The sequence below is a fragment of the Misgurnus anguillicaudatus genome, chromosome 10 (assembly GCF_027580225.2).
Source record: "Misgurnus anguillicaudatus chromosome 10, ASM2758022v2, whole genome shotgun sequence".
Taxonomy (NCBI): Eukaryota; Metazoa; Chordata; class Actinopteri; order Cypriniformes; family Cobitidae; genus Misgurnus; species Misgurnus anguillicaudatus.
Window position 1 is genome coordinate 19,222,552 of NC_073346.2, and position 14,191 is coordinate 19,236,742.

The following is a 14,191-nucleotide window of genomic DNA, read 5'->3' on the forward strand; positions in this document are numbered from 1 at the left end:
TACAAGCACACACACACACCTCTCTTTAAAGGAATAAATCATCCAAAAAAGAAAAATTCTATCTCAGATATATATGATTTACTTTCTCCAGTTGAACACAAATGAATATTTTTAGATTAAACTGTTGTCCTGTTATCTTATAACGTAGCTGTATAAATCTTATGTGGCAAAGTTCCAAAAAAAACATCCATCCATCACCAAAGTAAACTAAACCCAGTGGGGTTGATATAGGCTATGCCTTTTAAAATAAAATTATATGTTTGTATAAGAAAACAATTTTTTAAGCTTATTAAGCGATCAATATGTTGTGTATTAATGTAAACATACAAATCAGTGAATTTAAAAAGTTTAAATATAGTGGAACATTAATAATGCAGAATCTCATTGGTTCTTGCATATCTAATAACTTGGCGTCATGACGGTTTCATCATAAGTAGGGCTGTAATGATTAATCGTGCAAATGTGCATTTTCTTAATGAATGAATTTTAATGAATTACAGTGAAATCCCAGCACATCCCAAAGCCAGGGGCGCTGAACCTTCCTTTGTGCCACAGAAGTAGCAGCATTACAAACGCTATTCCACGAAATGTCTATAGGAATATTTATATCATTGTTTTTCTAATTGTTTCAGGTATTTTCATGATAATAACAAATATTTTGAATGATTTTGTTTAACGAGTGTTGCCTTATTAAAATGCAAGTTATAAATTACTCTGACTCATAATGATTTTAGATTGATAAGGACTTCCTACTGACCAAATGCTGTAGTACACGCACAAGCTGTGCATGAAACACAGTATCGATTCAAAATCGATTCTGAATCGATTTCAGAGGCATTTTTAATGGGACACGCAATTAATCGTTGAAGCCCTAATCATGAGATACCTTGCAAATACCAAAAAGATTAAACTTTATCTGAAGTCTTATACATCTAGGACTGAGATGGCATGAGGACTCAACTATTCTTTTAAGAAAATGCCCTACAGTATTGAACATGATCCTGCATTAGACATTAAGACATGTATAAAAATAAATCACTACAGAGACAGGAAGAGGTGGAGAAATGACAATGCATGCAGAGAAAGTAGGGATCAAGAAAAAGCAACACATACAGAAAAGTGTGAACAAACTGCCTTATGTTAGAGCTCTTCCTTTGAGCCAGAAATCTAGCAGCTAATTTCCCAGCCGGAATCTCTTGTCAACACCTCACACTTAAAACGGTGAGTGTGCAAGTCTGTGTGCTGAATAACTACTAAAGACTGAAAACAGTGTCTTGGGCAGACAGACTTACCCCTCACGATAATGGTGACCTGATCTTTGGCAGATCCCAGACTATTCCTGACCTCACAGATGAAGGTTGTGTTGACGGTGTCATCCACTTTCTGCACGGCGAGACGATTGTCCTGCACCTGTACCGTTTCAGGCATCAGGCCAGACAAACTGAAGAACAACAAGCACGTAATTTTAGCAATACATATTTCACAATTGCATTTTTTTGTATCCGTGTTCACTATGACTGAAATCATGACCTTTGTGTTATACGTATACAGCGGGGAAAATAAGTATTTAACACATTGGCATTTTTATCAGTAAGGGGATTTCTTAGTGGGCTATTGACACAAAATTTCCACCAGATGTAGCCATTAAGCCAAATATTGAATTCATACAAAGAAATCAGAACATTTAAGTATACAACTTGAGTCATAATAAATAAAGTGAAATGACACATCCCCAGTTAGTACTGATAGGGGCAGGGTTTCTCTCTCAATACTGACAGATTTCAGGTGATCTCTTGGCTTTCTATGCCAATTTGCACCTTGTTCTCTTCATGTGTTCAATACTTATTCCCTGTGTCATTTCACTTTATTATGACTAAACTTGTATACTTAAATGTTCTGATTTCTTTGTATGAATTCATTATTTGGCTTGAAAGCCACATCTGGTGGAAATTTTGTGTCAATAGCCCACTTATATATGGACGATGGTAAATACTTACGTTTTCCAGGTGACCGTGGTGGGGATAGGGTTTCCATCATGCTGACAAGTCAAAAACGCATTTGTCCGATCCCTGTACCAGTTGTTATCATACCCCACTATCTGCACCTGTGGAGGGTCTGAGAGAAAGAAAGAGAGAAAGAGGGCGCATAAAGTGAGTTACTGGATCGAACAATAGTGCCAAAGCTAAACGTTAAAAGGCCATTATAAATGAGGTTTGCCTTCAGGCACTGAAGTCTTAAACAAATAAAACACTGAAACGGTCTGTCAGTCGACTCCATGATCTTAGACAACCTCATTGACCTTTTGCTTATGTTGCTGGTCCAACCAGCACTATAATGTCTTAGGGCAATTTGCTTGATGACCATTACTAAATCTCTGGCATGTTCGGTAGATACATTAACAGAATGGACTCATTTAAAAGTGACTCATTACAATGCAATTTCTCAGCTTTCACTATAGAGTTACGGTCAGTGATGCTTTGCATAATTGAGCATTTGGATAAGCAGCCACTGGTGTATTTAATGATCTGGATAAAATCAATCTTACACTCAACGACGAGTTTCATGGCGAAGGTCTCTGGTTGGGGCATGGTGCGGTGTGACACAATGCAGGTGATGTCTTTGCCGTTATCCGCGGGCTGCGGGGCAAGCATGTACTGGCTCTGGACGGTGACCGTGTTGTCGGGATTGTTCGTCGTCTGTGGCGTCGTCGCATTTCCGTTCAGCGTGGTGGACCAAGAAATGGTCGCTGCAGGACGGCCATTGGATGATTCACAGCGTGCCGCGATGACCGGAGTTTTGCCTGCAGTAACTGTGACTGTAGAAGCGATGTTCTTCGGTTTAGCTGGGGGAGAGAGGGAAAGAGTTTGACCTTTATTTGATGGTTCTACTGTGAGGAGGGTAGCAGGAAGTGTGGATGGGAAGATCACAGTTTGGCTTGTCCCGCCACACGCTAACACAGCGCTCACATTGTGCTCATGTTTCACTCGGAGAAAGACATCAAAGAGAGAGAAAAGAGAAAAGCAGTGGAGACGGTTAGCGACAGGGGAGCGGCGGCCCCTCGGCATGATAAGCAGGAAGATCAATAGCGGAGAGAGGAGGAGGGGGTGAGTGAACTAGAGCCCGGCCAAGGTTACTGCCACATTTCACACAAATTAACAGAAGCACAATTGATCTGACAATACCATTTATAAATCCCCCTTTAAGCCAACGCACACTAACGCAAGCATGTGCACACATATTCCCACAAAGGCTCTCTTTTACCCAGTGCTGAAACTAGATGAATTTGATAAATGAATTATTCTTTCTCCTAATTGAATAATTGTGCAAAATTTCAGCCAAAAAATTGAGCTGCTTTTAATACAAAAACCTTATTTCAAATCTTAGCCCAATGTAATATGTGCCCAAGTAATATGCAAAATAAAGATTATTAAGAATCTATACATTGTGCATAAGCTATACATGGGTCAATGACCTGATGTTAATTATTTTGTGTCTGTATGGATGAATTAAATGTAAACGGGTAGAATTTCAACAAAAATTTCTGCTTTTATTTCATTCTGAAAGAATATTTGGGGATAATTGCAAAAATGTCAATGTGGTGTAACCGGTCTGTGTCAATTGGTGTAACTAGTATTTTTTAAATTAAAATATAAATATATTCATAAAAAAATTAGTAAAATATAATCATCTAGTTTAGTGTAATATGATTTTTTTACATACATTTTTACATCAGTTGTCAAAGACTATTTAGAAAATAAAGCTGTTTTCAGTATATGTCAGAACAAATATTCCAAAAACGCATTAAAATTTGCATTTAGAAATAACTAATAAAATGATATATTTTAAAATGTTTTTTTTTTTTTTGATAATTATGCTTACACATGCCATCAAGGTGGATAAAATATAAAATATTTCTCACTCTTTGCCGCAATTGGCGGTTACACCATTTGACATTTTCAGGTCCATTCAGTTTTAACATTCATAAAAATGGTGCAAATGTTTGTTTTTTTTTGGATAAAATTAACATAAATAAACTGTGCATTGAAATAAACCTGATGCATGCTTTAAAAACAAGTTTTTCCAAAAAAAAAAAAAAAAATTATAATGAATTTCTCATCTTGCCAAACCGTTTTAGTCATCACCCACATATAAATGTTTCAATTAAGACAGTATGTTACGAAATCAGAAACATCAATAACGCAAAATGCCATTTGTTCTCAAGTGTAACAAAACATAATGATATATTTGATTTAGGAGCTGCATGCTCAGCTTTATGCAGTGAAATGATTTCATTTGAGAGTGAAAAATTACTTTAATTTTAGTCTGTTATCGACAGAGCTAAGCTATCGCTTCAGAAGATTTACGATACTGTAGCTGAACAGTCCGAAATACTTTTATATTATTATAACAATGCTTTCATGACCTCTTTGGAACCTAACAGACTATATATTGTTATCCTGGCTGCATTCGAAATCTTTAAAATGCCGCCTTCGGAGGCAGCATTCGAAGGCATTAAGGCACATCCGAATCCAATGTTTGGTTTACTTCCTGACTGCCGTGATCCCTTCATCGTCTTGTCACGCAATTCTATGTGGGTGCAGGGAATGTGATTGGTCGAGCTCGAAAAAATTAAATGGTGGCCAAGAAAGCGACAAATTTAGTATAAAAAGGTTATATTTTCACTTTTTACACCTTTTGATTGCATTTCTAGTGAGGAACTAGTGAGAAATTAGTATTGTAGTTTTCAAATATGAGATTAGTTATCACAAAAACACTCTTTGTTTATTTTTTTTAAACAGAATTCCATTACGCTGTCCGAATGCGTTTCACGGAGCTGCCTTCATGCCACGAATATCATTGCTCATTTTGGACGCAGCCCATATGAAACATAACATCTTATTTTTAACTGCAATTAACAAAAAAGTATTTTGTTATTATCCCCAACGATATCAAACTAATTCATCAACTATTGATTTTAAATGATTTGAATGATTAACTGATAAAAACCCACACACTTAGCCAGCATGATCAGTGATGACACTCCCTGTTCATTGCCAGAAGGGTAGGTGGCATATTCGCAGATGTATCGCCCCTCATCGGTCATCTTCACATCTTTGATTTGAATGGATGGGTTGTCCAGAGTGGGCGGGTTCAGTACAAAACCGACACGCCCTACTACGGGGGATTTTGTTGGATAATTTATCCCAAACTGTGGATGGAAAACGGCGATGTTGGTTCGCTCCCCATCAATCGGTTCGAGGATCCATGACACCTGAAGCCCAGAGGAAACAGATGGTTGGGCTTTAACACACACACGCAATATATTCAATAGTAGCAGCAATGACCAATAGATGCCTACAGGAACATATTTACATTCACTTTTTAAGAAAATGTAAAAACGTTGTCCATACGAAGCTCTCCACCACAATGCATCAGTAGGCTGTTGTACTGTAAGTGGTTACCAGGGTATTTAAATGTGGTTGATAAGTTGCTTGATCATTATAAGGTTTTTACTGGTATAGTCTTGGTGGTTGTTTACTGGCTTAAAACAGACTGTGGGATTTTTTTGCCCGTTTCATCATTCACCAAGTGAAATAGTAAAGAAAATACCACTTGAAACGCTACACTATAAAACTATTTGGATGTTTCGTATGGTTTTTACTAGAATAGACAAATAACACTGTTGCTTTTTGGCTTTGTAGACTGGCAGGAAGCATGAAAGTTGATGTCAGACCTGAGTGAGCTGGGTATCGCCCCGGTCTTGAAACTGGCACCGCAATGTCACAGTCTGACCAGGATATGACACGACTTCTGGCTCCACCCTCACCCGCTGAGCCAGTGATCCTGAAATAAAATGAGAAGAGGTCATGAGAACAGGAAACAACCTTCACTTCTGTCTGGCTACGTTCAGGTGACCCGTGACCACCTCGCCACACATGTGAGAGAGAATTTCAGCACATGCTGGTGCAGCCTTGGGTTCAGAGATTGTGAAATGAGAAATGATGAATGAGGTTACAACAAAACACCAAGTAGGCCAGTGTTTCTGATCTCAGGCAGGGTGTGCGAGAGAGCGAGAGTCTAAATACGAATGTGTGTGCAAGCGTGTGTGAAAGTATCTATGAAAAAAATATCCGGCTCCCTCTCTGCCCGAAGCATTCATCATCTAACACAGCCCTGACAGAACACATTCAATGAGAGCGCGAGTGTGTGTGTGCACGTCAGTGAGGGTGTTTAGTGGTAAACGAAGATACAATAACATACAATAACACAGTAAAGTGCCATGGGAGTACTGCGTATGTTAAAGTTCAAATTTTCACAACATTTCCTGGACACAACCTTCTCCCAATGAGTTTCAGCGCTCTATGTTCTATCCCTACTAAAAAGACTAAAACGAGCATAAGCTGGTGAGCTGGTTTTAGCTGGTCTCCCAACTTGGCATTAGCTGGTTTTGCTTGGTATTAGCTGGTTTTTGGTGTAGCAAACTGGTCTAGCTGTGTTTTGGTCACTTTTTAAGAAGGTCTAGCTGGACTTAGCTGGTTAGGCTAGAAGACCAGCTGGCCCACCAGCTTTGCCAGACTGGGAGGCACAGTCCTGCACAGGCCATTTTTGGAGACCCGCCGCCACCCGTACTCAACAAAGTTCAGCACCAAATCCGATCCGTCACCCGTGATAATATCAAAATTAAATCTGCATCCGCCCAGACCCGTTAATATTTGGCCCGTTAGCCGCTCCGTGCCTGTGATAAATCACACACGCTAAAATCATTTTAATTAAAGTGCTTTATTTTTTTATCTTGCACATCTCTCAACATCTTAACCAGGTCATAAAGGAGCTAATGAAATAGGCTAAAGTGCGCTTTGTGTTTACGCCATTCAAGTAGCCTGCCATCTGCACCTAAATAGGCTATGAAACCTGATAACTATACACAAGCAGACCTATTAATGAAAAAAAAGAACAAGAAAAAAATACAACCTCGCATTATACCACACTTTCTCCACACATCCGATTTTGCCTTTAAAGACTCGTTGTCAACAATTTTATATACTTCAATCGCCAAGTTTACTTTTACTTTATCTCTTGCAACGCTTGCTCCAACTAGGCTAAGAAAAGCATCAACAAGAGTTGCAAATGTCAAATCGTTGTTGTGTATGCGTAATGGGAATTTAGACATACAAATATTGCACTTTTTTATCCGCGCTACATCCCCACCCGTAAATTTTAGGAATGTCACAATCCACCAGTTTTAGCCACTTTTATGCGGGTACACGCGGGTTCCCGACACGTTGCAGGACTCTGCTGGGGGCTTAAACCAGCTACAGCCACATTAAAGCAACACTATGTAGTTTCCATGTAAAAATGACTTACAGCTCCCCCATGTGGTTGAAAAGCGCAACAGTGCCTGGTATCAGACACTCCTCTGCAGGCGGGGGGAGGGGCGGGGCTGTGTTTCCTACCCTCCACCGCCACTTTCAGAGTGTGCTTGTAGCAGCTAGGAGGCTGCTCAGGTTGCAGCAACAGTACAATTTGTCCAGTTAAAAGTTTTTCTATCACTGAAATAATTTTAGGGACATTATTTAAAGGTAAAAAAACTACATAGTGTTGCTTTAAACCAGCTAGAAGAACTAGCTACCAGTTTAAGCTAGTCTTAGCTGGATTTTCAAGAAGGTATTAATAAAAGGGGAAAAGCTGTAAAATTGGGTGTCAGTGAGGAAGTTGTGACAAAGTGTTACCTCAACTGATATAGCATTGCATTAGCAGAGCAAAAGGTCCAACGTTCGATGCCCAGGGAGCAACTGATAAATACTGATGAATCTGCCAAACAACAGTGACACCACTTACCAAAAACTAGTCCTATTATATGAAAGTTGCCGGAAACTATTACGTCAAAGCGAAACAACTGGAAAAACCCTGCATAGGTATAAAACCAGTCAAACCAGTTGGTCTGGTGAATAGCTGAATAGGCAGAAACTCAAATCTCTCTCTGATAAAAAACAGCAAAACTGAGGGCGTGACAGAGAGATGAGTGCAGAAGTGACAAAGTTTCAACATTGATCAGGAATGTGTCTTCTTTACCTCTCACAGGTTCTCAAACCGAGAGACCGGTGTGTGCGCGTGAGTCTACGTTTAGCACCGCTGAACCCTGTTATTGAAAACGTCCCTCCTGTCTTCTCTCACTGGATGGGGAGTGTGGATAGGTCATTACCCTGATGTGTAGAGGGGATTGAGCAGTCCATCACTACACTAAACACACACACTTACCTTAACATACAGCATAGTGGTGTGTAAATAGAAAGAGGTGGTGGGTGGATAAGGTATAATAAACTATAAAAAGCAGAGGAGAGATGCTGACAGCACATAGCGACCATTAAACAGAAAGAGCAACAGAAGCTACAGCTACTGTCACACAGGTCGGGATTAAGGAACAGGTGTGACTCCTAATTTTTCCTGCGCATACAGCAGCAGATTAGCAGTTAATCCACTTTCTGTAACTTAAAAGTCTATAATGTATGTAACTACTAATGATTTGACTTTGTAATGCATCTTCAAATGCAACTTATTTCAAAGAGATCCACAGAATGCAGCCAGTTTGGGTCCACCCAGCTTTTCTCTTGCACTTTCAATTCGCTCTGACCGCATAATAGTGCCATTTTCCCAAAAAGATTTCCAAAGTTGACAGACCCGAACATTTTCAAAAAGACATCTTCAAAGCCTAATAAACATCTATATCAACAGTACAGATTACTAATAAAGATTACTGAAGCTCCTCTTTAATGAGGCTCTAGTGACCATCCATCGACTAATCTTAATAGCTAGATTCATGGAAAATGATTTACATAAACAGTGTGATAGTGTTAAAATATTAAATCTGTATATATTAATCTGTATGTCTGACTTGTAAACAGACACGCATATATAATTTATACATTAATAAATGTCAAAGCCAAAGTCACTCGGTTTCTCAATGCACTGCTGCCAGCAGGTGAGATATGACACGCACACACACATATACAGAGGACGTTTATGTAAATCACACACCACAATTTTTTGAGCCCTGTCACCAATCATCATGTCATACGCATACACACAGGGAAGACCTCCATCTCACGAATGTTGTGGCCTCTCGTTCCCTCATCCTGGAGAAAACTGCTGCTCAGTCCACTGCAGAGTGACGGACGAGTGCCCAGAATGAGAGTTTAGATGGCAGACGGCACGCCGTGACTACCAATTGTGTGCGAATGTGTGTGTGTGTGTGTGTGAGCGAGCAGACCTTGATTTTAGAGAGCAAGGACAGAAGACAGAGCATCCAGCTTCTGTCCACACACTCATTACCACACACATACTGAGAATCTGAACGTATGCGTGGTAAGCAAGAAAATTTAGATGTCCAGTGGGTGAATGAGAATCATTCATGACACAGCTGATGCAAATGGAGAGAGAGAGAGGGAAATGATGAGAGAGAGACAGCTGAACAGCTGGAGGGGGTCTATAGGGAGTGCGTACAATGAACTTGTTTATTTATGTGCATATTGTATGCAGATGTCTTTAAGTGAACAAGTTTTGGGCCATTTTGTAAATTTTTCAACAAGATTTCTGACCAAAGGAGAGAGAAAATATGGGAACGAGAGAGAGAGGTGCGCAATATTTACAAGACGCAGGCTGATTTCAAACCTGAGCTCTTAATGTTTATATCGAGGGGCAACCTTCCGATCTCTCTGATGAAGCCAATACGGAAGTGATTTAAATTCATCAACTGGCCACTAGAGCTCCAAAAAGGGAGTCAATTCCCATAGACCCCTATGTTAAAATGGCCAAATTTACAGTAGAAAATAATGTTTACAGTCTGATTTTTGGTCTGTATAGCTAATTTTGCCCTTCATGACAATTGTGAGGGGGTACATTTTTTGGTAACTCATCTGTTGAAATGATATTAAGCTTTAAAGTTCTGCATAATTTAGGGCGTGGCCACTTGAGTGACGGTTGAACAGCCACTGCTGTCACTAGAATCGAGCTAGGCGGGTGTGGTTTCAGCAACCAACCACCTCAGCTTCTCCCATGTCCCACCTTTTTACCCATTTTCGGATATCCGGCGAGTGATGCACAGTGACTTTAAAGGACAAGTTCGATATTTTACACTTAAAGCCCTGTTTTCAGATTGTTTATGATGAAATAGAACGGTATGACTGAAATTTCGACATATGCCCCGAGAATTTTCGGGTATTTGTTGTTTCACCTCCCACCTCTACAATGTGTGTATAGGTGCACTGGAACAATCGTTCTTAAAATGCATTAAACTTTCGTTTACAAAGATGTGAAACTCACTGAGTGGTCAGGGGTGTTCACTGATATGCTCACACAAAAATCACTGCAAAAGATGCTTTCCAACAGGTGTTTTAGCATTCGTTGTAAACTTGTGGACCTACAGTATTTATCCAAACGCCTCACACCCTTATATTCTTCTGTTGAGAGCTTGAATAATAGACACTCCAGCCCAGGTGGTGGCAATAATCCGCCTTTGTCAATTGCAAGAATACAAACAAAGTTCCCTGCGCGGAGTAATACCGTACTTCAAAGCACATCTAATACAAGTCAATGGAGTTGGCAAAAACAACGATAAAACCTGTTGGAATGCGTATTTTGCAGCGATTTTTGTGTGAGCATATCAGTAAACACCCCTGACCACTCGGTGAGTTTCACGTCTTTGTAAACTAAAGTTTTAGGAAGCATTGTTCCGGTGCACCTATACAGCCATTATAGAGGTGGGAGGTGATACAAGAAACACCCAAAAATTCTCGGGGCAGCAGCATATGTCCAAATTTCAGTCAAAACCGTTCTATTTCATCATAAACAATCTGATAAGAGGGCTTTGAGTTTAAAATACCAAACTTGTCCTTTAAGCTTCAAAAACGATCTTTAGAGACCTATGGGTGACGTCACAGACACTACGTCCATCTTTTTTACAGTCTATGGTTTATACTAAACAGAAACCATCACTGAACTGTTCAACATTTCACTGCATTGTAGCTCATTGTTCAATGTTACTAAACATACATGCAACTGTATTGCTGGCAAACTAGAGATGTGATTTTATTAAAATATTCAATGCGTAACCAAACCATGACAAAGATATAGGACTATCAAAGCATGAATTAAACTCACTTGTCAAAATACATCTCACAGCGTATTCCAAGCATCTGTGTTAAATTGCATGTGGGTAGAAAAACAAAATCAAATAAAACTGTGAAATTGCTGACAGTAACATGAACTTCTCTGTCTTGCTTACACATGACTATCAATCACATGAATTGCACTACTCCATTTATTAGTCACTCGAGTGGTGATCACTGCTTATTTGCATAAAGTTAAACTTCTTAAAGTCGATGGACAAGGCCATGCTGTCATGTCAATGGAAATTGCCAGCTCTTATGAAAATAAATGACTTCTGGTCATCATTAGTTTGAATGTGACTTTATGTTATGCGGTTATGCATTTGGCAGACGCTTTTATCCAAAGTGCATTAATACAAAGTATACATTATTTTATCAGTATGTGTGTTCCCTGGTTTGAATCCATGACCTTTTGACGCAATGCTACACCACTGAGCTGTACTTGTTGTGTCTGGTGTATTAATTGTGTATGTGATCATTTTAACCTGATATTTTAGTATGGAGTATGTGTGTGGTCTATAAAGAGCTCAAATGCGTCTATAATCACAAATACACTCGCACATACAGGACAATTTGGCAGTTGTCACGCAACCCCGGTCCTTATTACCACACATACACAATTATGAGCTAATGAAGCCTGAAAGATAGAACGAGGGCCATGTGCAGCCTGAAATGAAGCACAAACCATTAACCATTTGCCTCTTTATATGAACACGTGCAGAAACAAAATTTAGAAGAATAACACAGGACCAAGACTTTCGTCCTACAGGCTAAATTATTCATACTCCACTTATGAAGGGAGAGAGAAAAACAGAGAAAGGGTACAAGATCCTTTTTGAAAGAACTGCAAGATAAGCATTTTACACAAATAATGTTTTTTTTTTTTTTTTTGAGCTGAAGTGTTTATGCGTATAAATGACTGCAGCTGCTTGTAACGGCTGTCAATCGTAAGCACAAATGTCACTGGCAAGTGACAAGAATGTCCTTCCCACAGGGTGACCAGACAAACTGAGATAAGGACCAGAATGATTGCCATTTGTTTGTTTGCTCAAATCCTTAAGATTAGAGACAACGAAAACCATACACACTTTACACAGAGACCGCCCTAAACCTTTCAGCACACACAATCTGAAGAGTAACCCTAAGAGCACTTCAAGATGTGTGTGTGTTGACAACAGCTTTTACTATCCATTTAGGAAAGAAATGTTTAAATGTTGCGACAGAAACACAAGGTATGCGATTTAAAAAAATAAAATTTTTTAAATGATATTAAAATCACTGATACAATATTACTATCTATGTGCAATGGGATGAACATGTATTTGACGTGAATCATTACAAATATCACATTACTACTACTGAAGAACCCAAAAGTTGTTTTGCGTGTTCTTTCTTTATAAATCATTATTTGCTAATGTAAGGGATTTAAACAGGATCATGTGGCCTCCTCGTGAACAATCCAAAACAAATCCCATCATTAAAAACTTCTGGTTTCTCTTTACTTCTCATCCTCAGGCAGTCACACACACCTCTGTCAATGTGGGTGTGTAACTGGATTCCTGTATTTTCCAAAAGGAGGGAATGGATTCAGATAGATGCTTGCGGGTAAAGAGATAGCACAGTCTCCAGCCATAAGAGACCACAGCCAATTACATTACACAACTTTAATCGGGTACAATACAACTTTGCAGGCTCACATTTACACAAACAACCCTCCGGAGGTCTGATCTGGGACCTGCTAAGCGACTTATAGATTTCCTCTTTTTAAAGCAACACTAAAGAATTTTTGCTCTTTGCTCCCCCTACAGGTTAGAAGTGTAATTGTCCATTACCACTGTCGTAAATACTGCAGCATAGCTGGTTCTGATTGAATTGTAGGTCTGCCGTAAAGCAAGTTTTTGTAGTTTTCACTCAAACTACAGGACCGCGACCCGATGGCTGGAAACTTCTTGAGTGCGGTTTTGGCCAATAGAGGGCTGCAAAGCGAATATGAAAGTGCCTTTCATCCTGTTTCGAGTGGATGAAAGCCTGAAACTTTTTTGGAAACGTTATTTTAAGGTAAAAAAAACTATTTGGTGTTGCTTTAAAGTATAGTGAACATGATATCAGTGAGAAAAAATAAAGAAATAGTTTGGCAACCTTGCATTAATACCACTATAATAAATAAGTCTTTACATGGTGGCTTGTGCACTATGATGTGTGTTTTTCAGGGCCGATGGCAATAGAGATGATCACAGATGAAGTAGACCAATAACCGATATTGAACTGATATACATGATTCGAGCTTTGTGACATGGTGCATTATTCTGCAGGAAGTAGCCATCAGAGGATGGGTACATGGTGGTCATAAAGGGATGGACATGGTCAGAAACAATGCTCAGGTAGACCGTGGCATTTAAACGATACCCAATTGGCACTGAGGGGCCTAAAGTGTGCCAAGAAAACATCCATGTATCCATGTTCTCATTCTGTTTATGCCAAATTCTGACTCTACCACCATCTGAATGTCTTAACAGAAATCGAGACTCTTCAGACCAGGCAACATTTTTTCAGTCTTCAACTGTCCAATTTTGGTGAGCTTGTGCAAATTGTAGCCTCTTTTTCCTATTTGTAGTGGAGATGAGTGGTACCCGGTGGGGTCTTCTGCTGTTGAAGCTCATCCGCCTCAAGGTTGTGTGTGTTGTGGCTTCACAAATGCTTTGCTGCATACCTCGGTTGTAACAAGTGGTTATTTCAGTCAAAGTTGCTCTTCTATCAGCTTGAATCAGTGAAACTGGATGTTTTCCCTTTTCACACCATTCTTTGTAAACCCTAGAAATGGTTGTGCATGAAAATCTCAGTAACTGAGCAAAAATCACATTTCTTTCCCATTCTGACATTCAGTTTGGAGTTCAGGAGATTGTCTTGACCAGGACCACATCCCTAAATGCATTGAAGCAACTGCCGTGTGATTGGTTGATTAGATAATTGCATAAACGAGAAATTGAACAGGTGTTCCTAATAATCCTTTAGGTGAGTGTATATCT

General features: G+C 39.4%; 1 protein-coding gene across 2 annotated transcripts in view; it reads right to left on the bottom strand.

Moving 5' to 3' along the window:
* Positions 1–14,191, bottom strand: part of LOC129447900 (nectin-2) — a 77,286-nt gene that overhangs the window by 46,562 nt on the left and 16,533 nt on the right. For both annotated transcript variants that reach the window (XM_073872053.1, XM_073872052.1), the window contains exons 2-6: positions 5,735–5,844; positions 5,016–5,272; positions 2,546–2,838; positions 1,998–2,115; positions 1,293–1,441 (exon numbers count right to left, since the gene is read on the bottom strand). In XM_073872053.1, coding sequence (XP_073728154.1) covers positions 1,293–1,441; positions 1,998–2,115; positions 2,546–2,838; positions 5,016–5,272; positions 5,735–5,844 — 927 coding nt within the window. The remainder of the gene's footprint in view (positions 1–1,292; positions 1,442–1,997; positions 2,116–2,545; positions 2,839–5,015; positions 5,273–5,734; positions 5,845–14,191) is intronic.